The sequence below is a fragment of the Pungitius pungitius genome, chromosome 13 (assembly GCF_949316345.1).
Source record: "Pungitius pungitius chromosome 13, fPunPun2.1, whole genome shotgun sequence".
Taxonomy (NCBI): domain Eukaryota; kingdom Metazoa; phylum Chordata; class Actinopteri; order Perciformes; family Gasterosteidae; genus Pungitius; species Pungitius pungitius.
This window is the reverse complement of record NC_084912.1, coordinates 19,096,503-19,124,032: the sequence shown is the minus strand read 5'-3', so window position 1 is coordinate 19,124,032 and position 27,530 is coordinate 19,096,503. Positions and strand designations below refer to the sequence as shown.

General features: G+C 47.5%; 1 protein-coding gene across 2 annotated transcripts in view; it reads left to right on the top strand.

Moving 5' to 3' along the window:
* Positions 1-26,270, top strand: part of hspa12a (heat shock protein 12A) — a 44,992-nt gene extending 18,722 nt beyond the window's left edge. For both annotated transcript variants that reach the window (XM_037465156.2, XM_037465155.2), the window contains exons 7-12: positions 1,256-1,427; positions 5,252-5,338; positions 6,597-6,701; positions 6,780-7,038; positions 20,051-20,154; positions 20,340-26,270. In XM_037465156.2, coding sequence (XP_037321053.2) covers positions 1,256-1,427; positions 5,252-5,338; positions 6,597-6,701; positions 6,780-7,038; positions 20,051-20,154; positions 20,340-20,971 — 1,359 coding nt within the window. In that variant the 3' untranslated portion in view covers positions 20,972-26,270. The remainder of the gene's footprint in view (positions 1-1,255; positions 1,428-5,251; positions 5,339-6,596; positions 6,702-6,779; positions 7,039-20,050; positions 20,155-20,339) is intronic.
* The last annotated feature ends 1,260 nt before the right edge of the window (positions 26,271-27,530 follow it).

The window sequence follows — 27,530 nt, the reverse complement described above, 5'->3', positions numbered from 1 at the left end:
TCTTTCACAGCTTTTGATTGATTTATATCAATGCTAAATGAAAATAAATAAATAAAAATAAATGCTCATTAGAGATCAAGGTTAATCCTCATCATATTTTTGGAAAATGAGCAAATAATTGAATGTTTCAAAATATAGATAGAAATTATTCCATAAAGATCTTCATGTACTGAATGAAAAAAACGTTTGAGCAGTGGTTTAGGGCTGATTCAGATTCCTCTCTTCTCCTATGACCTCATAGTTTTGACCTGACCACACCTCTGGTATGCATTCGGAAAGAGGAGGAAGGGAGGAGGGCAGAAACGAGAAAGGGTGGGCAGCTTGTTGATGCTGCGCTGGGTGGTGGGAGGCAGGGATGGAGGGACGAGCCAACAGAGGGAGGATGTGAGTAAAACACAGAGTCTGCAGTGACTCAGCATCAGGCAATCTGCATCGTTTGATTGGCTGCTCACGAAGGACAGTGGGTGGGAGAAGGCCAGTGAACCAAACTCCAATGATCTCATCATCGGTTAGTTGTCCTGGAGACATGATGCAACCTATTCTCTAGATCAGTGATTCTCAACTGGTGGGTCGCGGACCCGTTTTTAGTGGGTCGCGGGCCTTTGCATGGGAAAATAAAAAATGTAGAAAAAAAACATCCTGTGATTTTATTTTGAAGGGACTTTTTTAATGCAGCGGAGTGTCGTTTCTTTTGCCGGCTCGTCCGTCCATGTTTTCAGCAGCGTGTGCCAGGTTGGGTCAAACCATTCTGATATGGGGGAGACATTGGGTTTTTAGGATAATTAAAATTCCTGAATATGAAATTAAGCATATGAACTTGATTTTGAATAAATTTGAAATGTTGAGAATGTTCCTCGATTTGGGTCGCGGCTTGTCATTAAGGGGTGATGGTGGGTCCCGGAGCCAGACCAGTTGAGAACCACTGCTCTAGATCAGTGGTTCTCAACTGGTGGTTCGCGACCCACTGTGTAGTGGGTCGCGGGCCTTTGCATGGAAAAAAAAAAAAATCATCCTGTGATTTTATTTTATTATTATTATTATTTACATTAAAAAACACAAACACAATGCAACATTGGCTGTTAGCTCTGTTATCTAGCAGAATTGTGCTTCACACTTGCTAATATGAACAAGCTCTCCTCCTACTGGTTTTACAACAAAATTATTGGTCCCACTGTAGCGCTAACAGGGCCATTCTTGTTGGAGAGAAGTTGACAACAGCAGAAGTTCATGTTGTTAGTATTCCTCTCTTCTGTAGTCTGGGCTGGTGTCTCGTGAAATCCCAGAGCAGCTGATCATCGCATTAGAACCAGAAGCAGCATCAATCTACTGCCGCAAGCTCCGCCTCCACCAAATGGTGGACCTGGGCACCCTTACCACGCAGAACGGCTGCAGCCCCACTGACAACGTGGGCAGTGGAATGACCCAAGGTACGTTCCATGCCCTGATGCCCTGTAGTGCTCAATGTTCGTAATTCCTCCTTTCTGACTCTACTTATAATTGATCATGCAACCTCAGCATGAGTGCGTGTACCTACAGTTTCTCTGTAGACACTTTGCGACTGACATTCTAACAGCTTTTTCTCACGTTGAATGTTGTTTCCTCCATAGTTTCACCAAGTTATCGTAACATGCTTTACTTTTAAACAGAAACAGAAATGCAAGACTTTCATTTTAACCATCACTTGCTTGTGCTTCTTTTTCACAATTCCAAAAAATTACTATCCATTACAACAATCTCCTGGTGATTTTAAAGTCCGCCCAGCTCGCATTGATGTAAGTCATTGTTTGCAAGCCTGCAGGAAATGTCAGCGTTGTCACCTAGGAATGCAGTGCCTACCGGTTAACCTAGCAAAATAGTCTAGTTTAAACTTATTCTAATAGGAATCCATGTAATATTAAATAATAAGGTATGTGTAATACACGTCTTACAGCTGGAATTGGTGAGTGCCTTTCAAATTTTTAGAAACTGACCCACATTGAAACGTATTAATACAATTACTGATAGTGTCAGGTGTCGAGGGTGCAGGTTGAAGGCAGGCAGGCAGGACTCAAACGCAGGATTCAGATTTCTGAAATGTGCTCTTTATTTTGCACAAAAACGAACAGGAGCCAAACGAACGTGCACCAACGATGGGTAGACAGGCACACGGGGCTTAAATACACAAGGGAGGTGCAGGTGATTGGACACAGGTGGAAACACTCAGGCAATCACAGGACAAGGCAGGAAGTGAAGTTAACCCAGGACCACAAGGAACATGAAACTTCAAACTAAAACAGGAAGAGAGACCAAACCGTGACAGATAGAATAATTACTTTAACAAGGTCCAGCTTATTACCTGGTTATTCATAGACCATATTATTTTTAATTCGTTCTCAAAACATCTTTCCCATGAGTCGTTTTTTGGTCATCATTCTTGCACATACATTTCAGCCTGTGCAAGAATAATGGCAGACATAACAACGAATTAGGATGCAAAGTGGCAACAACATAACCCACTTCTTATTACCATGATACACGTCTTTCACTTTTATTTACTTTTTGTCTTTTTGAACAAATTCACATTCTCACATCAGGATGTACCAGGATAGGAAATTTACATATGATTTAGAGGGCAATTTTTTATAAGAAATTAGGGGCATTTTTAAACTTGTGAAATATCATTTAACCTTTTTTAAAAATAATATTTGGGTTTTGTGTATATGCAATTGTCATCAAATGTCACCAATAAGACTATTAGTAGTCTACAAAAGAGTCAAGTAGTAAAGAAACTTGGAGGGGGACTGGGAGTATGCTCATCCAGTCTACATGTGTTTTGTGGACCTGGAGAAGGCAACCGGGTCTCCCGCGAGAAAATGTGAGAGGTGTTGCAGGAGTACGGGTTGAGGGGGTCCTTACTTGGGGCCATCCAATCCCCGTATGGCCAAAGCAAGAGCTGTGTTTGGGTGCTCAGCAGTAAGTCGGAGTCGTTTCCAGTGGGGGTTGGCCTTCGCCAGGGCTGCGCCTTATCACCAATCTTGTTTGTGGTTTTCATGGACAGGATATCGAGGCGTAGTCGGGGGGAGGAGGGTCTACAGTTCGGGGGGCTGCGGATTTCATCGCTGCTTTTTGCAGACGATGTGGTTCTGATGGCATCCTCGGTCTGCGGCCTCCAACTCTCACTGGAGCGGTTCACAGCCGAGTGTGAAGCGGTTGGGATGAGGATTAGCACCTCCAAATCTGAGGCCATGGTTCTCAGCAGTAAACCGATGGATTGCCTGCTCCGCTGTAGGGAATGTGTCCTTACCCCAAGTGAAGGAGTTCAAGAACCTCTGGATCTTGTTCACGAGTGGGAGGAAGATGGAGTGTGAGCTTGGCCGGAGAATCGGAGCAGCGGGGGCAGTATTGCACTCGCTTTACCGCATTGTTGTGACGAAAAGAGAGCTGAGTCGGAAGGGAAAGGATTAATCTTCATTCCTACCCTTACCTTTGGTCATGAAGGATGGGTCATGACCGAAAGAACTAGGTCATGGGTACAAGCAGCCAAAATGGGTTTCCTCAGGAGAGTGGCTGGCGTCCTCTTAGAGATATGGTGAGAAGCTTAGCCATTCGTGAGGAGTAGAGCTGCTGCTCCTTTGTGTTGAAAGGAGCCAATTGAGGTGGTTTGTGCATCTGGTAAGGATGCCCCCAGGTGTTCCAGCTGGGAAGAGGCCCCGGGGAAGACCCAGGACTAAGTAGAGAGATTATTTCGCTGGTAGATGTGGCCCGAGAAAAGGAAGTTTGGCGTCCCCTGCTGGAGCTGTTGCCCCAGCGAGCCGACGCCGGATAAGCGGTTGAAGATGGATGGATGGATGGATGAATAGTCTACAGATGAGTGTTTTTTGAGATTTTTTTAACCAAAAGAAACAGTGGCAGTTCGTTGTCGGCAAAAACTGCGGGTGGTTCTCTCGTTGTCTTCCTCCACCCTTAGCTAATCTTTCATTTTTCGATGGTGGATTCGCTCTCCCGCACTCACAGGTCTGATTAACGAGCGCTCCTAAACTACGGCCCCCGTGCGGCGGTTATTAAGTGTCTTGATTACATCATCCACAAACCCAGAACGCTTGGTTACTGTGGAGGCAGCGGTGGTTCTTGTGCACCGACTACGGACTGCTACGATTATTTTACGCTTCGGCGAGTTTGAGTGTGCACGTCCTCGATTTAGCTCAGCTGTCTCAGTTTAGCTAACTGTTAGCAGGCTAAAGCCGCAGAACATCAGAAACCGATGCGCGGGGAGATAAAGACCCGTTTAACAGCTCAGGGCTGTTCGGCAGACGTTTGACCAGCATAAATGTTCATGCGGACCTGCTTTCTCCGTTTTCTGGCGACGGAAGCCAGCGTTTCGAGACACGAGCACTTGAACCAGTTCCACAAGCCACATCTTGAGAAGACGATGTTAAACCGTCTCAGCCACCGTACGTTTGTTACTAAAGCAACATGGACGCACGTGTGAGCACACACGTGACAGGTGGAGGCTTTTGATACCCTAACTGCTCAGTGCAAGTGAAGGATGTGGCGGCACAGAGCAGGAGGAGGAAAACCCAGAGACATAAGAGAAAAAAAATGGTCATGAAACCTATGAATAAAGAGGAGAGAAAGAGAAAGCTCACCGCGTGAGTATAGGTGAGCGCACCTTTGACTAGACTGTCCAGTAACCCCACAGATGAGAGTTGTTCCACGTTATGGCGATCAACCCCCCCGTCGTTCGCCCTAATAATAACGAGCAGTAGCACTAACCAAACAGAACATATCAATATTAAAAAAATATGATCCTCTCAACCATCAGGAGCGTGGGAACCGTCATAAGCATTCTATACATTCATGGTCATTACCTTATTTGGATCACTTGCACAAATTGGAGTACACCAGGGTTTCTTTTGAATGAAATGAAATGTGTCAGTATTAAGCAAGGATAGCTAATTAGCATTTCTTTTCCTAATGGTACGCACTGCCTTGGCAATCGACCTATTGGGCGCCCCCGATGTAGTTGTATATACTCCACACATATATTGAACAGGCAAATGATCTATAACCTATTTATGTTAAGGTGTTCCTAAAAATCAATCATAGACTAAATAAGTTATTATTCTTGCTACTATGCATAATTCTTGCTCACATTATCAATACATTTTCTTCTCGGCTCGCTGCTTGCCTAACTCACACATCTTTGTATATGAGCCACACAGCAAAGCTTCACAGCCTCATCCCACTCACCACAACGTTCTCTCTTTGTTAGCAAAGGAGCTTGTTCGGCGCAACCGGCAGAGCCGCACCTTTTTGGTGGAAAATGTCATAGGGGAACTTTGGTCGGAACTGGAAGAAGGTAGAGTCTTTCTCTTTTTCTCATCCAATATCTTTTCTTTTCCCTTCTTATTTAGGGTAAAATGTTCTTGCAATTTCTTATGCCGCAAGGTTTGAGTTTGGTAGAAATATATGGAAGTAAATCTGTGCCATCGGGGGTTTAGGTTGAATCTTTTTGCGGTGTTTTAATGTTGAAAAACATTCAGGTACATAATTTCAATGCATAAATATTGAGTGCTAGAAATTCAATCACCTTTTTACTTCAACCCCCGATGGAATAGAGCATGGTTTTTTTGGCGGAAATTGTTACAATTTTGATTTAGCATTTTATTTAATTGTGGTTGGACAACAAATAATTCCACTTAGTTAAATGTATAGAGGCCATTCATGTCACTGCTGTACCTCCCACTGTTAAGTTGAGTTCTTTAGTCCTGGAGGCAAAATGTTGATGTGTTTACAACCTGTCTAATTATCTGACTGCTCAATGTGCAGATGTCAGCAATTAGGATGTTATCATTACTTGAAATTAAATGATGGCCAGATGCAAAAAGCAAAAAAACAATATGACCAGTTGGATTATACAGCAGTCCCATTTACTTCCATTCATCAATACCTAATTCTCTGTGTTCTGATTATACGTTTACCATGGAGGCATGGAAGGAAAATACAGTATCCTTCAATAATTTGAGGATGGGTTAGTTCGATGACTCCATTAAGTAGTCTTGTTAAGAAGACAAATACAACATGAGAGTAAATACATCATAATATTTTGCAAACAGCTTTTTGAAGAATAGAATAAAAATGTTTCCGAGAATTGAGGAACTATAGTTTAAAGTTCAAGATTGGACTGAGAAAATTCACCGCTGGCATCAGTTATCAAGACTGAAGTAGCTCAATGAGCAGCTTAAATTCCAAACAGCCAATGTTAGTCTGCTAAATGAACTTGTATCTTCTATCTCATTTTGTATTTTCATGCTAAATGCTGTCGGTCAAAGAATCAAACAATGTTTAAAATGTCTGCAAATTGTTTGAAGTCCAAACAATCAGCTCCTCTCCACCACCATGTCTTCGCCAAAGCCCACTCCTGAGTTGCCCCAGTGCCTCTTTCATCAGCTCATCACAGGGCTGATTACACTGTGGACACAGAGGTGTGTCCTTGTTCTAGCTTACCCTAAGAATTTTCCATAACAAATAGTGCTAGATAGAAAGGCAGCTACATGTCAGCAATGAGTCCTTTTTAGATGCTTACTGCACACCGTATTCTATTCTTCTCTCTGCAGGTGACCGATATGTGGTGGTGGACTGTGGCGGAGGAACCGTGGACCTGACAGTTCATCAGATCCGTCTTCCAGAGGGACATCTAAAAGAGCTCTACAAGGCCTCAGGTATAATGGCATAATATACCACAATTTCTTTTTGCTTTATGCAGCTTTGGTTTCATCTTGTTTTTCTATTTTTCCCAGGTGGTCCCTATGGCTCCCTCGGCATTGACTATGCATTTGAGAAGCTACTGTGTAAGATCTTTGGCCAGGATTTTATCGACCAATTTAAGATCAAGAGGCCAGCTGCCTGGGTGGACCTGATGATTGCGTTTGAGTCTCGGAAGAGGGCAGCAGCCCCTGACAGAACCAACCCCCTCAATATTAACCTGCCGTTCTCCTTTATTGACTACTACAAGAAGTTCCGGGGCCACAGCGTGGAACATGCCCTGCGCAAAAGCAAGTAAGTACACACAAAAACTTTATACTTCTACCAAGTACATTTATTTTGTAAAGCTAGGTATTTACATTTCTAATTGTACACCCTCGGCAAAACATACAGTAAACACAACACAAAATACTTATTTCAGGGTTTGTACGGTCATGGAAAACCTGTAAAAGTCATGGAATTTTAAAATGGTCATTTCCAGGCCTGAAAAAAAATTAAATTAGTTATGAAGTTATGAAATTTGTTATATTTATGTGTTTGTGTGGTTATATTTAAGATACATTCGAAATAATTCATAAGCGACACGCTCAAAATATACTCGCAGCACAAATAGTTCGCATCGTGGTTGTGTAAACGCACCTTAACTGAAAAGTTGGGTGACCATAAAAACAGTAGCTCAGGAATCATCCGCTGTGCCTGGGAAGTGTAGATTTAACCGTGGTTGGCTACATATGGAAAAGTGCATGTCATGCGTTACGACAGAGACCCGGGACGAGCAGAATGTAAGTAATGTGGAGGCAAAACATTAGATATTTTAAACATGGGTGAGCGGCATTTACGAGCCGTGCTAAATGAAAATACACGCCGAGCAACAGGTCTCTCTCTCTCTCTTCGGCTATCGGCACCGTACGTCCTTTTTTGACGCGCGCTGCCCGCCTGCTGGCGGTAGTTCCAAACAGTAAACCAAGGGTGTAGCAGTGTTCCTTCGGTGTTTGTCATTGACCTGCAGACACGTCACTTCTTACTTATTTTCTTACGCAAATGATGAGATCGTTTCATTCTTTTCATTTTTTCTTTATTTTACAAAGCAAAGCGTCAACTTGATATACAATTGTGGTGGCGGGCGTGGTTTCGGCTCGGCTGCAGAGGGAGAGAGAGGGGGAGTGGCTCCGGGAATGGTGACAGCTGGAGGTAATGAACCTCCAGCTGAGAACAATTGAATGAATGCTTCCCGGTCTACTTAAGAGGGACGGGAGCGAGTGAGAGTGGTTGGTGGAGGCGAGAGCAAGCCGGAGAAACACAATAAAAACTATTTCCGACGGTGAACCAGTGTCTGTGGGTCATTCCGTTCCCCCCTATAGTAAACCCAGTTGTTACAGTGGCGCCCAACGGGGAGGGGGGACAATGATGGACGACAACACGCAGGAGATGCCGACCCAGCCGTTTGTGGCGCTGGGCCGGATGATCGGGGAGCTGGCGGCGGTCCAGCGCGACCAGGCGGAGACCAACCGTCGGTTCCTGGGGGCGCTCCAAGCCCAGGTGGGGAGACAAGCCCAGGCGTTGGAGCAGCTCGTGGGGCGGCCCGCCGCACCCCCGCCGGCGCCCGGGATGGCGGTGTTGGCCGGGCTGACACTCCACCGGCTGACAATGGAGGATGACGTCCAGACATACCTGGAGGCCTTCGAGGCGACGGCGGAGGCGTGTGGCTGGCCGGAGGACGAGTGGCCGGTGCGGCTGTTACCGCTCCTGACGGGGGAAGCGCAGACGGCGGCCATGGGGCTCCCACCGGCGGCACGACGGGAGTATGCGGCCATCCGGAAGGCCGTGGTAGACAGGCTGGGACTGCTCCCGGAGGACCACCGCCGCCGGTTTCGCGAGGCCAGGCTGGGGCCGGAGGACCGGCCGTTTTCATACGGACAGCGGCTCCTGGACGCCGCGGCCAGATGGTTGCTCCCGAACGGGCCGGGTGGGGCGCAGGCCGTAGTGGAAAAGGTGGTGTTAGAGCAGCTGATGGCGGGGCTCCCGGAACGGACGGCGGCGTGGGTGCAGTGTCACCGACCCCCGACCGTGGAGGCAGCGGTTACCCTGGCCGAGGACCATCTGGCGGTGCATCCCAGCGGTGGAGGAAGACAGCCGGGGCCAGCGGAGCGACCCACACCGGCCCCGCGACAGGCCGCGTTCCCCCCGGCATACTACCCACGGGCAGCAGCAGACGGCGGCGCCATTCCCAACCCACGGGGAGTGCAGCCGGGGCCGGCGGAGCGACCCACACCGGCCCCGCGACGGGCCGCGTTCCCCCCGGCATACTACCCACGGACAGCAGCAGACGGCGGCGCCATTCCCAACCCACGGGGAGTGTCTCAAACGCCAGGGCAGGCGTGCTGGAGGTGCGGGCAGCCGGGACACCTCCGGAGAGATTGCCCGCTGATGGAGGTGGGGCAGGTGATCCGGGTTGCCGGCGCCCCAGCACCCTCCCCCGGCCCGGGAGCGACGTACCGCGTTCCGGTAAGAATCCAGGGGGGTATACGCCAGGCGATGATTGATTCGGGCTGTTCACAGTCTATGATCCATCAAAGCCTGGTTCGGCCCGGGGCATTGGTGGAGGCATCGCGGGTGAGAATTAGGTGTGTGCACGGGGACATTCACGAGTATCCCATGGTATCCGTAGAACTTAGGTCCAGGGGAAAAAAATATAGGATAAAGGTCGCGGTTAGCTCCCACCTGACGCACCCCGTAATTTTGGGAACGGATTGGGAGGGATTTAACACACTAATGGGGCAGGCTGCGGGGGTGCGTTCACGGCCGACAGGGATATGCGGTACGTGTGCGGTGCTCAGCGGTGACGCGAGGTCGTCCGACGCTGCCGAGGGGGATGGGGAACCGGCGGAGCCTCCCGTGGAGACTCCGGCGGTTCCCGAGTTCCGCTCCATGGAAGATTTTCCACTCGAGCAGTCTCGTGACGATACTCTACGCTCAGCCTACGACCAAGTGATAAAAGTTGATGGTCATCTGGTGCGCCCTGACGCAGCACAGTCGTATCCGCACTTTTCGTTGATTAGGGACAGGCTGTATAGAGTGAGTCGTGACACTCGGTCGGGGGAGGAAAACACCCAGTTGCTGGTGCCGAAAAGCCGCCGGGAAATGATTTTCCAGGCGGCTCACTATAATCCGATGGCGGGTCACATGGGATACGGGAAGACACTAGACCGGATAATGACCCGATTTTATTGGCCAGGCATCCGGGGAGACGCGCGCCGCTGGTGTGCGTCCTGCCCGGAATGTCAGTTAGTCAATTCACCAGCCATTCCGAGGGCCCCGTTGCGGCCTCTGCCTTTGGTGGAGGTTCCGTTCGAGCGAATCGGCATGGATTTAATCGGGCCATTTCACCGGAGCTCACGCGGATATCGCTTTGTGTTGGTCCTCATGGATTACGCAACACGATATCCGGAGGCAGTGCCATTGCGCAATATCTCTGCAAAGAGCGTCGCGCAGGCTCTGTTTCAGGTCATCTCCCGGGTTGGAATCCCGAAAGAGATTCTAACAGACCAGGGCACCTCGTTCATGTCGCGCACACTGAGAGAACTTTACGGGTTACTAGGCATTAAGTCGGTCCGCACAAGCGTTTACCATCCCCAGACTGACGGGTTGGTGGAACGTATGAATAGGACGCTGAAGTCTATGATCCGTAAATTTATTAGCGAAGATGAACGTAATTGGGACCAATGGCTTGATCCTCTGCTGTTTGCAGTTCGGGAGGTCCCCCAGGCCTCCACCGGGTTTTCTCCCTTTGAACTTTTGTTTGGCAGATCACCAAGAGGGGTGCTGGACCTTATTAAAGAAAGCTGGGAGGAAGGTCCGAGCCCCGGTAAGAACGAGATCCAGTACGTCCTGGACCTGAGAGCAAAGCTCCACACACTGGGTAGGATGTCACGGGAGAATTTGCTCCAGGCCCAGGAACGACAACAACGGCTGTACGACAGAGGAGCCAGGCTGCGAGAATTCACACCGGGAGAAAAGGTACTTGTATTACTTCCTTCTTCCAACTCAAAACTCCTGGCTAAGTGGCAAGGGCCCTTCGAGGTCACACGCCGGGTGGGGGATGTCGATTATGAGGTGGTGCGGTCTGACAGGGGCGGTGCTACACAAATATACCACCTGAACCTCCTGAAAGCCTGGAGGGAGGCGGAGTCTGTTTCTCTGATTTCCACAGTATCGGAAAGAGAGGACCTGGGGCCGGAGGTGCCAAAAGCGGCCAATCCCACCCCGCTCCCGTGTGAGGCCCGGCTCTCTGAGGACCAGAGGGCAGACGTGGCCCAGTTGCAGAAGCGGTTTGCTGATGTGTTCTCCCCCCTGCCAGGCCGGACCGACCTGATAATGCACAGAATCGAGACTCCCCCGGGTGTTACTGTGAGGTCACGACCCTACAGACTGCCCGAACACAAAAGAAAAGTAGTTCGGGAAGAATTGGCGGCTATGTTGGAGATGGGAGTAATAGAAGAGTCCAACAGCGCCTGGTGCAGCCCCATCGTTCTGGTGGCCAAGAAAGATGGGGCCGTGCGGTTCTGCGTGGACTATCGCAAGGTGAATGACGTATCACGATTCGATGCCTACCCAATGCCCCGGGTCGACGAACTCCTGGACCGGCTGGGCACTGCACGTTTCTTTACGACCCTGGATTTGACTAAGGGCTACTGGCAGATTCCCCTGTCGTCAGAGTCCAGAGAGAAAACGGCTTTCTCCACTCCGTATGGTTTGTACCAATTTACCATGCTTCCCTTTGGCTTGTTCGGTGCCCCGGCCACATTCCAGCGCCTCATGGACAAGGTGCTGCGTCCGCACGCCGCATATGCAGCTGCGTACCTGGACGACGTAATCATCCACAGCACCACCTGGGCGGAGCATGTGCGGCGGGTGGACGCGGTGCTGGCGTCGTTGAGGCGGGCCGGGCTCACCGCCAACCCGGGGAAGTGTGCAGTTGGACGGAGGGAGGTACGGTATCTGGGGTACCACTTGGGGGGGGGGCAGGTGCGCCCTCAGGTAGACAAGACGGCAGCTATTGCGGCCTGCCCACGCCCCAAGACGAAAAAAGAGGTGAGGCGGTTTTTGGGGCTGGCAGGTTACTACAGACGGTTCATCGCCGGCTTTGCGGACCTCACCAGCCCCTTGACCGACCTGACCCGGAAGGGTGCGTCAGATCCGGTCCAGTGGTCGGAGCAGTGCCAGCGGGCGTTTGAGACTGTGAAGCAGACTCTCTGTGGGGAGCCGCTCCTCCACACACCTAACTTTTCTCTCCCTTTTGTCCTGCAGACCGACGCATCGGACAGAGGGCTGGGGGCCGTTTTGTCCCAGGAGGTGGGGGGGGTCGACCGCCCCGTGGTTTACATCAGCCGGAAGCTGTCAGAGAGGGAGGCCAGGTACAGCACGGTGGAGAAGGAGTGCCTGGCCATCCGGTGGGCGGTGGGCTCCCTGCGCTACTACCTCCTGGGACGCTCATTCACCCTCTGTTCGGACCACGCCCCGCTCCAATGGCTCCACCGCATGAAGGATACTAACGCCCGGATCACTCGGTGGTATCTGGCCATGCAGCCCTTTAACTTCAAGGTGGTCCATAGGCCGGGGACGCAGATGGTCGTGGCGGACTTCCTCTCTCGCCCTCTGGAGGGAGGGGGGGGGGAGTAAGCTAGGCCGGACGGCTCCCCGGCCTAAGTCGGGCGGTGGGGGTATGTGGTGGCGGGCGTGGTTTCGGCTCGGCTGCAGAGGGAGAGAGAGGGGGAGTGGCTCCGGGAATGGTGACAGCTGGAGGTAATGAACCTCCAGCTGAGAACAATTGAATGAATGCTTCCCGGTCTACTTAAGAGGGACGGGAGCGAGTGAGAGTGGTTGGTGGAGGCGAGAGCAAGCCGGAGAAACACAATAAAAACTATTTCCGACGGTGAACCAGTGTCTGTGGGTCATTCCGTTCCCCCCTATAGTAAACCCAGTTGTTACAACAATTAATACATTCTGTCGCACGGTAGATAATCAATATGATCTTGTGCAGCTAATGCAGCTCTTCTATGTTGCACCTGCTGCATTCATGACATCAATACATCGAGACACACAAGGTGCGTCAATCCGACATAAATGCTTTCAATATATGTTACATATCTTTAGTTCCTGCACAATGAGCATTAATTAAATGACTGCTATTCCCCAAATTCCAATAAAGTAATACACTACACTCTTACAGAGACTCTGTACGAACACTGTAACCTGTTAACAGCTCATATATTGTCCATAATTCATATTATATTGGTTTAGGCATTGTTTAGGCACCGGTATGTTTTAAAAGTATAGTTTTTAGCACTGGTATCAGGAAAAACCCAAATGATACTCATTATTTGTTACTCATTATCATACAGTAGTTTATGATTGTAAACACAAACAAACTTTTTGGTCTTGGAAATTTTGTTTGTCATGGAAAGTCATGGAAATGCTCTTGCTCTTCACCATCCATCACCATTTTACAGCATTATGTTATCTCATATAGTTTAACTCCGTAGCCTGTTTTTTGGCCTCTGCTCCAAAAATGGTATTCCCATGATAAAAAGTGTAATAGCTCAGGAACTACTGTTTAGAGAGCCTACACAGGGCGGTCCTGCGGACGTAGAAGTCTAAGGCTCTAACTGGGCAGAGGAAGTTGAGCTTCGCCTGGTCCGACGTCAGAAAAGGAGGAGGATGGTCTCCACGGTCGAGACACCGGATCCTAAGAGCGGGTCCCCTCAAGGGCCACGCCCATAGTCTCCATAGCTCGGGGCGGGGGTGAACGATGGACCCCGATGCCTGAGACAGCAGGTCCGCCCTGATGGGAATCTCCAACGGAGGACCTGCGAGGAGCGACCGGGGAAAAGGCGTACAGACATGACCTCAGCCATACCTGCACCTGCACTGCATCTCCCTCACGCATCCTTCCCCCGGGCAGGGTGCTTGAGGGAGAACCACAGAGGACAATGAGTGGTCTCTCTGAAGGCAAACAGGTCTACCTCGGTAAGACCGCCTCTCCACAGGAGCTCCACCACCTCGGGGTGGAGTCTCCACTCCCCGGGCCTCGGCCCCTGTCTCGACAGGGCGTCTGCCCCCTGGTTTAGGTACCATATGGCCAGGGCTCGCAGGCCACGCCGAGTGACCTTGATCAGACGGCGCTGGTTTCCCCTCGGGGAGAATCCCTTTGCCCTGAGCCACCACTGCAACGGTCTCAAGTGTAACAGGCCGCAAGGGATCACGTAGGATGCCGCTGCCAGGAGACCTAACAGTCTCTGAAACTGTTTCACAGTGAGTGGCTGTCCTAGCTTGGCCTGCTTGACTGCAGAGAGGATCGAAACAACTCGATTGGGAGACAGATGTGCCCGCATCGTGGTCGAATCCCAAATAGAGCACAGGAAGGTGGTCCTATGCACTGGGGACAGCACGCTATTCCTGGCGTTGAGTCTCAGCCCCAGACGGTTGATGTGGGCAAGCACAACACCTCGATGTTGGGCGGCCAGCCGCTCGGATGGCGCTAGAATTAACCAGTCGTCTATGTAGTTCAAAATGTGGATGCCCTGGAGACGCAATGGTGCCAGAGCAGCGTCCACGCATTTGGTAAACGTACGGGGTAAGAGGGCTAGGCCGAACGGAAGAGCCCGGTATTGGTAAGCTTTGTCCCCAATAGCGAACCTCAGGAACTTCCTGTGTCGGAGGAGGATGGGAATATGAAAGTAAGCGTCCTGGAGATCTACCATGATAAACCAGTCCTTGGACCTGATCTGATCTGTTTGAGAGTGAGCATCTTGAAGCTCAATTTCGCAACAGCGTGGTTCAAACGGCGGGGATCTAGTATTGGACGCAAACCGCCATCCTTCTTTGGAACGATGAAGTAGCGGCTGTAATAGCCTGACTCTCTGTCTGGAGCAAGAACTCGTTCTATAGCTCCCTTCCGCAGCAGGAACTGTACTTCTAGCTCCAATACCAGAGCCTGCTGGGGGTCCACCACTGTGGGTAGCACCCCCCAAAATCAAGGCGGCCGCCATCTGAACTGGATGGCGTAGCGTCCGACGATTGTACGCAGGACCTTCGCCACTCTCCCAAAAAGTCTCTCAGGGGCACCTGAGACGCCTGAGCTACAGACGCAGCGCCCTGTAACAGCGCACTGGTAGGGAAGCGCTTGTCTAGTAGAGCCGGAACCTCCTCCTCGGAGGGGGCGAACGGCCCTCGGGCTCGCGCTTGCTGGAACCAGGCGCGCCCTGAAACGGCGGCAGGGCCCTTTTGGACGGAGCCTTCTTCGCGGCGGCCGTCCTCATACCAGCCCTTGCGCGAGAGGGCCCCGTCTGAGCGTGCCGTGCTACGGCCCAGACTCGGCGGCCCCGCAGACGTGGCGTCGACGGGCTCTTAACGCGAGGTAGCACCATCGTATGCAGGCAGGAAGCCTGCACTTCCGCCGACCCAGGGCCGCCTCCGTGGCCGGCATGCATGCATAGCCATGTCGCTTAGCCTCAGCTACTGACGAATACAAAGCCGCATGCGGGTTGTAAACGCAAGTGGACACCGGCTTCCCCCAGGACGCCGACACCTCAGTGTGGACGTCCGGGAAGAAAGGCAAGCACCGGGGCGGAGGTACTCTACGGGAAGGCAGAAACCGTTCATTCAGCTTACCGCTCGTAGGAGGCTGCAGCCTATCCGCCGGCCAGCTGATATTGACTTTATCAGCGACTCGAGTGAGGACCTCCAGCAGTTCTTGGGCGGCAGCGGGGGAATGAGGCGCCTCGACGTCACCAGTTCCTCGAAGCTGGACCGCGAGAGCGGCGTCTCGTCCGGGGTGGAGGAAGCCGCCGCGCGTGCCTCCGACGCCGGAAACGAGCGCCTAGGTCCCGCAGTGAAGGGCCGGGAAAAGGCCTCAGCCGTCCTGGAATCCTCCGCGAGATCCACTTGCGATCCCCACGAAGATATCTGGCGCTCTGCCTCGGCACGAGCGCGACCGGAGCCGCGGGGAGCGCGTGTCATCGAGCCGTCCTCCTCAGAGAGGGCTCGACGACCCTCTTCTCAGGAAAAGCGCTCGCAATCTCCACAGCTAGTCCCCTTGAGGGCTAGCTGAGCGTGCTCCACGCCCAAGCAGACGACACATAGTTAGTAGAGTACTGATAACTACTCTAGAGGAGGCTTTTGTGAAGGCCTCACAACAGAGAAATCTGTAAATCTGGCTTTGGTTGGATCATTGGTGAGGCCTATGCAATGGCGGCTGCATGTGTCTTGCTCGCAAAAAAGTGGATTCATTTAACAATTTTGTTTAAAACGTCAAAAGTAGGGAGCATTTATGATTCATATGCATGTGATGCTTGGCGGTTATTTTACTCTGACTTATTCTGGGTTTGTCTGAGAGAAAATAAATGGATATCACTTGATTCAACGTCGTCTGGGCTAGTGATTTTGATTATTATTATTATAATATTATAGCGGAACTCAAAAAACTACGTCTGCAGAAGGACCAGGCATTAAGGAGTGGGAACAAAAACTTGTACAAAATAAACGACTGTACTCTGAGAGACTCCAACAACAGTTCTCAGCTAACGACGCTGCTTCAGTTTGGAGAGGCTTTAAACACCTCACAAACTACAAGCCGAAAACCCCCCACTCCATGAATGACCTCCGCCTGCCAGACAAGCTGAATGAGTTCTACTGCAGATTTGAAAGACAATGTCCTGACTCCATCCCCCACCACCACTCCAACTCCACCACCCCTCCCTCCACCGACCCATCAGTAGCTCACACCTTTGGATTACCCTCCCACCCCCAACCCCCAACGACCTGTCCTGGAGAGAGATGTTAATCGGCTCTTTAAAAAACAGAACCCCCGTAAAGCAGCCGGTCCGTGTCTCTCCCCACGCCCTGAAGCAGTGTGCTGTACAGCTGTCTCCTGTGTTCACCGCCATCTTCAACACCTCCTTGGTGACATGCCACGTTCCAGCCTCCACCATTACATTACATGTCATTTAGCTGACGCTTTTATCCAAAGCGACGTACAATAAGTGCATTTCCACATAGAGATACAAACTCAGAAGAACAAGTAACAAGACATTTTTCATCCAATGAGCAGTTTCAAAACATGTTATAGAAGAGTGCCATTATAAGTACAATTTAAGTGCTATCATTTGTTAGTGCTACGGTTTGCTAGTGTTTTAGTCAAGGTACAGTCTAAAAAGGTGTGTCTTTCGACGGAAAATGTAGAGGCTCTCTGCAGTCCTGATGTCATCGGAGAGCTCATTCCACCATCTGGGAGCCAGGACAGCAAAAAGTCACGATCTCGCCGAGTGCTTTTCTCTCAGTGAGGGAGGAACAAGCCGCTTGGCAGATGCAGATTGGAGTGTTCGGGTTGGGATGTAGGGTTTCACCATGTCCTGGATCCATCATCCCTGTTCCCAAGAAGCCCAGGATCACTGACTGAATGGACTGAATGACTACAGGCCCGTCGCCCTGACTTCTGTAATCACGAAGTCCTTAGAACGGCTAGTCCTGTGTCACCTGAAAATCCTCACCGACTCCCCCTTGGACCCCCTTGGACCCCCCATCCAATATAGATATATAAATATAGTGAAAAGAAAGGGTTGATTCTTAAGTCTCGTGTGCCCACGTCTCCCTACGGGAATACTCGTGATGACACGCCCCTCTCAGTCGACGCCCCGCCCCCTACGCCACATCAGGGTCAAAAGTCTGAATTTGAAAAAAATAGATCCGAATGAAAGAATGAAAAAAAATATTTTATTCAAAATATATATATATATACAGTATATCCTGGAGAGAGATGTTAATCGGCTCTTTAAAAATATTCAACCCGGAAATATTGTTCCTCCAATTATTTCTATTTTGAATACAGTGTTGTATTTTTCAATGTTCAACAACAAAACGTTTGACCTGGATTTGGCTCCATACAGTTCGCTTACAGAGCCAACAGGTCTGTAGACGATGCTGTCAACATGGCCCTTCACTTCGTCCTCCAACATCTGGACTCCCCAGGAACCTACGCCAGGATCCTGTTTGTGGACTTCAGCTCTGCCTTCAACACCATCATCCCGCAGGACAAACTCTCCCAGCTGCACGTGCCCGACTCCACCTGCAAGTGGATCACTGACTTCCTGTCCGACAGGAAGCAGCTTGTGAAGCTGGGGAAACACGTCTGCCTCTCGGTCCATCAGCACCGGTTCCCCCCAAGGCTGCGTTCTTTCCCCTCTGCTCTTCTCCCTGTACACCAACAACTGCACCTCCAGTCACCAGTCCGTCAAGCTCCTGAAGTTTGCTGATGACACCACCCTCATTGGACTGATCTCAGGTGGGGACGAGTCCGCCTACAGGTGGGAGTCTGACCACCTGGTGACGTTGTGCAGCGAGAACAACCTGGAGCTTAACGCCCTGAAGACAGTGGAGATGGTCGTGGACTTCAGGAAGAACGCAGCCCCACCATCCCCCCTCACCTTGTGTGACTCCCCCGTCACCACTGTGGGCTCCGTTTCCTGGGCTCCATCATCACCCAGGACCTCAAGGTGGAGCTGAACATCAGCTCCATGACGAAAAAGGCTCAGCAGAGGATGTTCTTCCTGAGGCAGCTGAAGAAATTCAACCTGCCAAAGACAATGATGGTGCACTTCTACACGGCCATCATGGAGTCCATCCTCTGCTCCTCCATCACCGTGTGGTACGCTGCAGCCACAGCCAACGACAAGGGCAGGTTGCAGCATGTCATCCACTCCGCAGAGAGGGTGATTGGCTGCAATCTGCCGTCTCTCCAGGACTTTTGAAGATTGTAGCCAACCCCTCTCATAAACAGTTTGCACCAACCGCCAAGTCAAATTCCATGTATGTCAGACATATTATGACAATAAACGTTTCCTGATTCGTGATAACATATCTTATAACTTGTTAGAGTTGTTTCTGGAGCATTTTCAAACACCCAAGTGGGAATTGTAGCAGAGACTATATCGTTTGGAACAGTGTAAAGTACACGTTTTGTAAACAAAATAGGTCATCCACGTGAATTGTGTAGATCTGAAGAGTTTTTATTTTTGGGGGGTGCGGGGGTGTCAACGGGCCGGCCAGCTTCCATCCATTGCAGGGATACCAGGAGAAAAGGTGATATCATGACTTTTCCTGCTGTTTTTGGAACCTCTCTAGTGTCTGACATGAACGCATGCATTGTTCTGCAGTTAGGATATTTTCATAATCCCCCAGTGAGGATCATTAAAATATATTTTTACTGCTGAAACTGGAGCCCTGAGTGCCCCCCAGGCTCCTCTGATGCCTAACTGGAAGTACTCAGTCCGTGTCGTTGTGCGGGAAAGTCACACACTACTTAGAAGTGCACACACTGTACATGAATCACACATATGGGATCACAGCAGAAGGATCCTATGGATTTTTATGATTAATGGCTCTGCAGTCAGACTTCATCAGACATGAAGAAATATGCTCACAGGACTGAGGAAAATAGTCCATGACAGCACGGCATGGACACACACTCTATACTTACCGGGCTATAGGTTTGAGAATGACATATAACATATTATATTGATTCACACATTTGCATAATTTAAATTACTTTACACACCTTCAATGAATATTGTGGAAAAACAATTAATTTCAATAAAGATATTTGGAGGGTGATTCAACAGCCAAGATATACAAGAATTTGAGGATTCATATGAATGCAAATAAATATCAGAATTTGACGCGTTCAAACGTTGCACACGATTTTTCCCTTTGCTTTCTTGCGAAACTTGAACCTGCTCGCAGACGATTCACTTATCTGCTTGCAAGCGAGGAGTTTTTCTTTTTTACTGTAAAGTGGGCGGACCAAGTCACCACTGTTTCTCTCCTAATTGGACTAAAGTTGCTAGTTGATAATATTTTGCGATCGGCCAATAATTATTAATCGCAAAATAGCTTTATTCCTCAACTGTCATCCGATTACATCTGCAGACTTACTAAGAGCCAGATGACAAAAAAGGAGCTACATGAATGCACGTCCATTTACCATCTATTTTCTGGTCCCTGTGAAGGACCTTTCCCATGTCAGCATGTGCATGTTAACACAAACTGCTATTTTTGATTACAGGAAGAGATTTGAAGATTATGGTTGAACAGATTTCAGTTTGATTTATTGATGTATAGTATATTATTTCTTTAAAAGATTGTAGTATTGCTTTTAATGGTTTCACCAGCAGCAGAAGAAGTACTAACACTATTTAGTATATAATACTATATATAATAATATTAATACTTACACTCTCACATCCTCTCCTAGTGTGGATTTTGTGAAATGGTCGTCTCAGGGGATGCTGAGGATGAGTCCAGAAGCTATGAATTCCCTCTTTAAGCCCACAATAGACCACATCATCCAGCATCTCAGTAAGCTGCATTTTAACACCTACACACACACACACACACACACATATGTGTCACATCTGTGGTGAGCAAACTAGATGATGTTTGTGCATACAATGTAGAGGTAGCATGTTTACTCTAAAAGTGAATCATAGTGCATTTACTCTTCTTGGAACAGTCAGTTGTTTTCTTGTGCTTTTCTCCTGCAGCTGAGCTGTTTGAGAAGCCAGAGGTGAGCGACATTAAGTTCTTGTTCTTAGTGGGTGGTTTTGCTGAGTCTCCCCTGCTACAACAAGCTGTCCAGGACATGCTGCAGGGCCGCAGTCGCATCATCATTCCCCACGACGTCGGCCTCACTATTCTGAAAGGGGCTGTCCTGTTTGGCCTCGATCCCACCATCATCAAGGTCCGCCGCTCGCCTCTCACATACGGAGTGGGCGTCCTCAACCGCTTCGTGGAGGGCAAGCACCCGCCGGAGAAGCTGCTGGTGAAAGACGGCACTCGCTGGTGCACAGATGTCTTTGACACCTTCATTGCTGCGGACCAATCTGTGGCCCTTGGTGAGATGGTGAAGCGAAGCTACACCCCGGCCAAGCCGTCTCAGCAGGTCATTGTCATCCACGTCTACTGCTCTGAGAAGGAAAAAGCGGGGTTCATCAGCGAGCCCGGCGTCAGGAAGTGCGGGACACTTCGCCTGGATGTGAGTGGAACGGAAAGCACGGCGCCACGTCGCGAGATCCAGACGCTCATGCAGTTTGGGGACACAGAGATCCGGGCCATGGCAGTGGATGTGTCCACCGGACGCACCGTCAAAGCTAGCATTGATTTCCTAAGCCATTAAGAAGGTAACAAGATAGCTAATGCAATAATTGTTGCAACTAGGGAAAAAGGCTTGGAACACACACACACAGAAACACACCCACACACACACAGAAAAGCTGGGGATATTTATAAGTGGTTATTGATGACGAATCTCGTGGCTCAATCCCTCTCAGTTTAAGTGTTGTAGAATCCATGTTAGGACAAAGCAAAGGAAACGGCAGTCTGGATGAGTTCATTGTGTTCTAGGTGCCTCCATATAGTCTAGCTGCTGAGTGTTCATAGACTCATATCACACCCATAGACCCCATGCAGAGGCTACAGCTGCAGGTTAAGGAGTTCCTGAAAGGAAACATAAAGGCTTATTCCTGTCTCAGCCATAATGTATTACAGCTTTTCAGATCTTCTCTTTGAGCATTCTCAGAGCCAGAAAACAAGACACAAATGTATACAACTAATTAGGTGGATAAACATGCATGAAGCATCCTTAGATGCCTCACTTTATGTCTGTCAGATTAAAGCGGATCATTGCATCTCTTGGCTTTACAAAACATCTTGTATGCAAAAGGTCACCCGGATCATCGGGATGGATTTAAGATCTTAAAGCTGTTTGTGTGCTTCAAAAATGACATCAGGCCCTCTTCACTAGAGTTCTGAAGCCATACTAGTGGTTTTGCATGATTAAACCGTTTAAACTGTAGATTGTTGATGTGTCACACAGCCCATTTCCAAAATTGTATTCCTATAGATTTGCCTCATTCCAAAAAACCTTTTATTGATAGTGATCCACTGCAGTAAACATGTGGTCAGCTTCATATCTTGAGCTATGCTTTCATTGCATGGTGGTGTATTATGGAAACCCGACTTCGCTATCAGTGGTAGAAGGGGGTAGTTTGTGTCGGTGACAGTATTTGACCCAATGCTAGAAATACGTGGCTAATTAGGCTAAACACGTAGATGGTTGGCTTCCACTTGATTGTGAGGCAGTTTTTGTGACCTAAGGGCAGCAAAACAAACTGTAAAGAACGTGTTCACATCCAGGCAGATGATGGCAGAGCCCACCTTAACCATGTGACATTGTCCCATTTAGAGTCTATATTTACAACCAGGTTCTGTTGGAGAACCTTACTTAACCTACTTAATGTCAATTGATGTGATTACAAGTAATACTACATTTTTTTCCTGATGAAAGGACATTTGATTGTTAATAATTAGGTCAAAATCATGGAAAGCCACCAGTATGTTCCTTAAAGGCCTTAAAGGCTTTATTCAAAACTGACTCCAAGAATGTGAAATGTGCTGCAAGCGCGAATGTTGCATTTATTTGTGAATGCTTCTGACTATTAAATGTGGACAAAAAGACACTTGGCCACTTGAATATTGTGAATGGAAATGTGAGGCTGCAAGCCAGATGAAAGATAGAAAATGAAATGTTTTTATTTCTGTAAATACAGTATTTATATATTGTACAGATTTTTTAGCATTGTTTCTGTAGCTTTAGAACCAATAGTGCAAGTCATTGTGTTGTGTTTGTGTTTTCACATGTACATCTCTCTATATTTGTTACTCCCCAGCCATAGCATGAGAGGTCAAGACAGCTTCGGATGCCCTGTTCTTTCAAAAGGGAGAAATGATGTGTCAACTGTTCATTCTTTTTGCAGTCTCAAAAGAAACTTGAATAACTCCGTCTAGGGCGGCACGGAAGGACTATCTCACAATCCGTTCATCCCGGTGTTACGCCTTAACAACTGATTTTCGTCGTGGGGCGGCCAGCGGAGAAGCTAGTTGTCTTACGTGTGTTGAAATTGAATTATGGTAACTTTATAACAACAATTAATAACCCACAACAATCTCTCTTTAAAGGGTAAAACACCACGACACAACAGCTTGTGCCACAAACAATTTGTAACACTAATAATTGTACATTTATAAAAATGTACAATTATTAGTACAATTACTCTGTTGCTACATGAAAACACGGAAAAGAGAGATACAAGAGGAACACCAGAGATGCACCAACACAACTTGTGCCCAAGAGAGGAGCTGTGTCTGTTGGGAGGGTATTTGGTAAAGTTACGTTAAATCAGAAAACGGTTTATTGAAAAGGCTGCCAGCCACAACAAGCTAAAACGCTAACTCGCCGGCCTTTTGCGACCAAGTTGGCCAGAGGGGCGAACAGCTGTTTGTGTAGGCTGTTTGCAGCCACAACAAGGTAACACGCTAACTGCTGCTAACAAGCTAACTTGGCCAGTTGCGCGCAAGTTGGCTGGCTAGCGACGAACAGCTGTTCGGGTAGTCGGGTCATTTTTCGGGGTCAATTAATTAATGTGTTTACTTGAAAAAGCAATACCGTGATTTACGTCAGAATGTTTCTTAATACCCTGATATGGATTTTTGGCCATACCGTGCAGCCCTACCTCCGTCCTTAAAAAAGTAGACAGTAGAATAACAGTACTTGTAGGAGATTAGATTCTGTAGTGAATTCATGATGATTTATTACACGATCAGTGGATCAATTTGAAGACAATATTTTTCCATCCTACTGTAAAGAGCCATTTTATTCTGAAATTGTTGCTTTGTTAAAGACTGAGCATTTTTGTTAAAGACTGGCATTTTTCAGAAATAATCATACAACCTAAAGCCACATTACCATATGATTAGGATTATGTTTTAAGTTTTAAGTAGAGAGTGCCTAGTATGAATAACATTTGATGTCAAGAAACATTTACTAATCAGAGCTTTATAATGTGTGACTCAAACACAGATTCTCACAGTGGGAATTCATCAAAGTCCTTTACAATGTGTAAATGCTCAATGTGTTGGCCGACCACCCTGAGGAAAGACCTCACAGGTTGAATGAAGGGGCGTTGCTGTGTGTCATGTGTTATCTTCATCAGCTCAACTGAGCAACAACCGCAGTGGTGATGAACAGGAGAGCAGCGGGTGGTTTCATCCATGCTAAAGGCTCTGTAGGGCGTGGTTTGAAGACCAATACCTGTAGAGTACCACATTCTATACCTCTAATGTGAATTAACCTCTGGCCACAGTGCACCGCGCGCATGAAGCGGTCAATTCTGACAGCGGCATACCTCCTTTTTGAGCAACACAGTCAAACTGTTGTGCTATTGTCAATGGTGCAAAGTCATGTGTGAGGGTTACAGCATGCTTCATAGTAATTAGAATAGGCCACACCCTCCTCAAACTGGCCTAGTGTTAATGCAGCGTCTCTCTAAAACTCTTCATGGGGGAAAAGAAGTAGTAATTAAGCGAATACTGCATCAATTCAGATGGTCAGTTTAGCATTTGCACGATATGAAAAGCTCTTATTAGTTTGAAGAATACTGAGACCACCAGAGTTCAGGTTGAACTTGAAATGAAAGGGCTGTGCATTTGTACTTTGCAATGCGTGAACCCAATGATTGCACTGACTTCATAAAAAAAATGTTTTTAGCTAGAAAAATGGGGGCCCAGTAGAGTGTGGCCACTTCAATGCTAAAAAGCATGAGCATCACTATAGCTGACCACAGTTCAAGGAGGCAGATGTTCACAAGACTGAGCGAGCTGGCTGACACAAACACATGTGAAGAGGCAACACATCTCTTTGATGAGTACTGAACAATAGAACACAAGAACAATAAACCTGTCGATGGTTTATCGTTTGGATCAAGAAGAATGCCACGTCATGTTATCGACCAACTGCCCCCAGAGGTATATTAATGCTGTTGAGTTATATGTTTCCAGGATCATGATATCAAGATGATACAATCTAATACCTAGGTTTAAGCCATTTTTTGGAATCCTAATTTGAACTGTAAATCAAGGCTTGTCTCTTTGGTGTCAATGTCTAAAGTTGCACAAGCTGCTGTCTTCAGCACTCTTTGTGTAATGCATGGCTTGCATGTGCCATATAGGAATGACTAAACAACAGAAGATAATTAGTTGATATTACTAACGCGCACAATCAAGCTTTTTCCAAGATGATAATGATGATGGTGGTGTTTCTACAGTCAGTAGGTTGCTCAGCCTGATCAATCGTTGAAGTCTCCTTGGCTGTATTAAGGGCTGGGCGGTAATTCTAGTTCAACCGGTCGCTAATATTTTTGCGGTATGAATTTTTCACATACCGTCATAACCATAACATCTGTTTTTGCTCTTGACAGGCGGGGAAGTCTTTTTTACCCTTCTCCACCGGGGTGACAACAATTAATAACTCACAACAAATGCTCTTTAACAGGGTAAAACACCACGACACAACCGTTTGTTACACTAATAATTGTACATTTCTAAAATCACACCACCGAACTGCGGGCAAGGTAGAGCTCGCCTGCTATCATAACGAGAAGAAACTCCATCAGAACATGAAAACACGCAAAATAGCATTGCAGGAGGAACAGGGAGAGACCAGAGATGCACCAACACAACTTATGCCCAAGAGAGGGGCTGTGTGCTTTTTGGAGGGTATTTGGTTTTGAGAAACGATGTATTGCAAAGTTGGTCGAGCCTCCACGGCTAAAAGGCTAAAAAAGTTAACTCTCCGGGAAGATGCAAGCATTGGCCAGCTGCGGTCTTTTCTTGGTCAATGAATGAATGTGTTTACTTTTAAAAAAAAAGATACCGGGAAACCGCCAGAATCTTACAAAATATTTTTAGCCATACTGCCCAGCCCTAGCTGTATAGAATTTCATACTATAAATAGCAAACGTTAAATAGCAAAGCAGCACTTCTACTTGACAACTAGCCTAATAACCTTTTATTCCTTCTACACAGCTCTATCACAAGATGGATATTTGGTCTAAAAGTTTAATAACACTTTCTATTGTTTCTTTGGTCACATAATTACAATGTAATGCACTTGAGCATTATGTAGTGCACAGGACACTATTATGTAGCAGTTTATATGTATTATAAAATGGTAGAAGACTTGTTGAGCTGACATTAGCCATCTGGTCTTAGGTTGTCAGACATTTCGCCTCAGATGTCAAATTTCGGGTCAGAAATGAGGTGGTTCAGTAGATGGGATTTGAGATAGTGGTCTAGCCAGCTTGTATTATTTAGAATAATCTGCTCAACGCTATTTAAAATATACAATCATTCAGAATATGTACCTACCTACGCTGGAATGAGTTGTAATCACCTAAGCCTCTGAAACTCAACACAATGTACATGTTGTTTTTTCAGTTCTTTTGGTGATGCAAAATGTTCTTATATTAATCTTGAGTTACTTATTGTCTTGTTCTCAGTTATGGCTGTATTTCGATCGATGCTAGGTATTCACTGTCAAGAATGTCACCAATAAAATTCTAAGTGTATTTCAAAAAGAATTCTTTTGTGTAGTGTCTGCTCCTTTAATTTGAGTTTTTACTTTCATTGCAGGGTTACTACATTCTAGAGTCTTAAAAAGTATTATTAGGGCCAAAGCCACTGCCAGGGGACTTCCTTGGAAACCTTTGTTCCTTTGCTCTGTTCATTATGAATTAATATCTCATTAATGCACATCAATAATTCAGCTTCATCCCTGAAGGTCGTTATGCCTTGAAAGCACACAGACCTAATAATTTGTCTTTTAGCCAAAAGACTCTAATCTCGGAAAGATAAAACACATGGGCTGGAAGCAGGCACGTGCACAGATAGACCCCTCTGTCATCAACCCCCCCAAATATGTTTTGATATCTGATGGGGCATTTATTTGAGATCTTGTGAGAATATCGCCCCAACATGCTCACAAGCCCCGCCCCTCCCTCTGCTTCCGCAGCTTGGTGCTCGTGCAGTGATTAGCGCCAAACAAGTAATCACGGTGTTTGTGAAATCCCCCGACTATGGAAGTAAATCTGTGTCATCAAGTTTTGAAAGAAAAAGGTGATGGAATTTCTAGCACTGAATATTTATGGATTGAAATTATGTATGTTTTTCAACATTAAAATATTCAACTGCAAAAAATTCAACTCCACAACATCCGGGACCTCAAGGAAGAGCAATCGATTCTAGATTTAAGATCAGGAGCGTGCGTCAAGCAAAAGGAGCGAGCACCCCAATACAACTTCGGGCTTGTCGGCCAGCCTGGTGACCGGATTTTAGCCGTGTCCAATAATAATGGAGTATAAGGTGATTGAATTTCTAGCACTGAATATTCATGCATTGAAATTATGTATCTGAATATTATTCAATATTAAAGTACTGTAAAAATTTGAACCGCAAATAATTAAACCGCAAAAAATTCACCACAACATCCGTGACCTCAAGGAAGAGCAATCGATTCTAGATTCAAGATCACGAGCGTGCGTCAAGCAAAAGGAGCGAGCACCCAATGCACCTTGGGCTTCGGATTGTAGCCATGTCCAATAATAACGGGGCTTTAACTCTTCTTTATGCCATCAGTGTGGTTTGTGTCTGTAAGATTCAGTAATAGACAGCTGACATTTGTACATTAACAGACTGTATTGGACATGAACTAAGCGGAAGTTAAACGAGAGCGTACAGCCGCTCACAATACGCCTCTTCTTCTAGTTTTGAATTAATTTAATGATGCTGAGATCCTTCGACAAGCTGTTAGGAGTGATTGGCGGAGTTTTGAAACCAGCAAC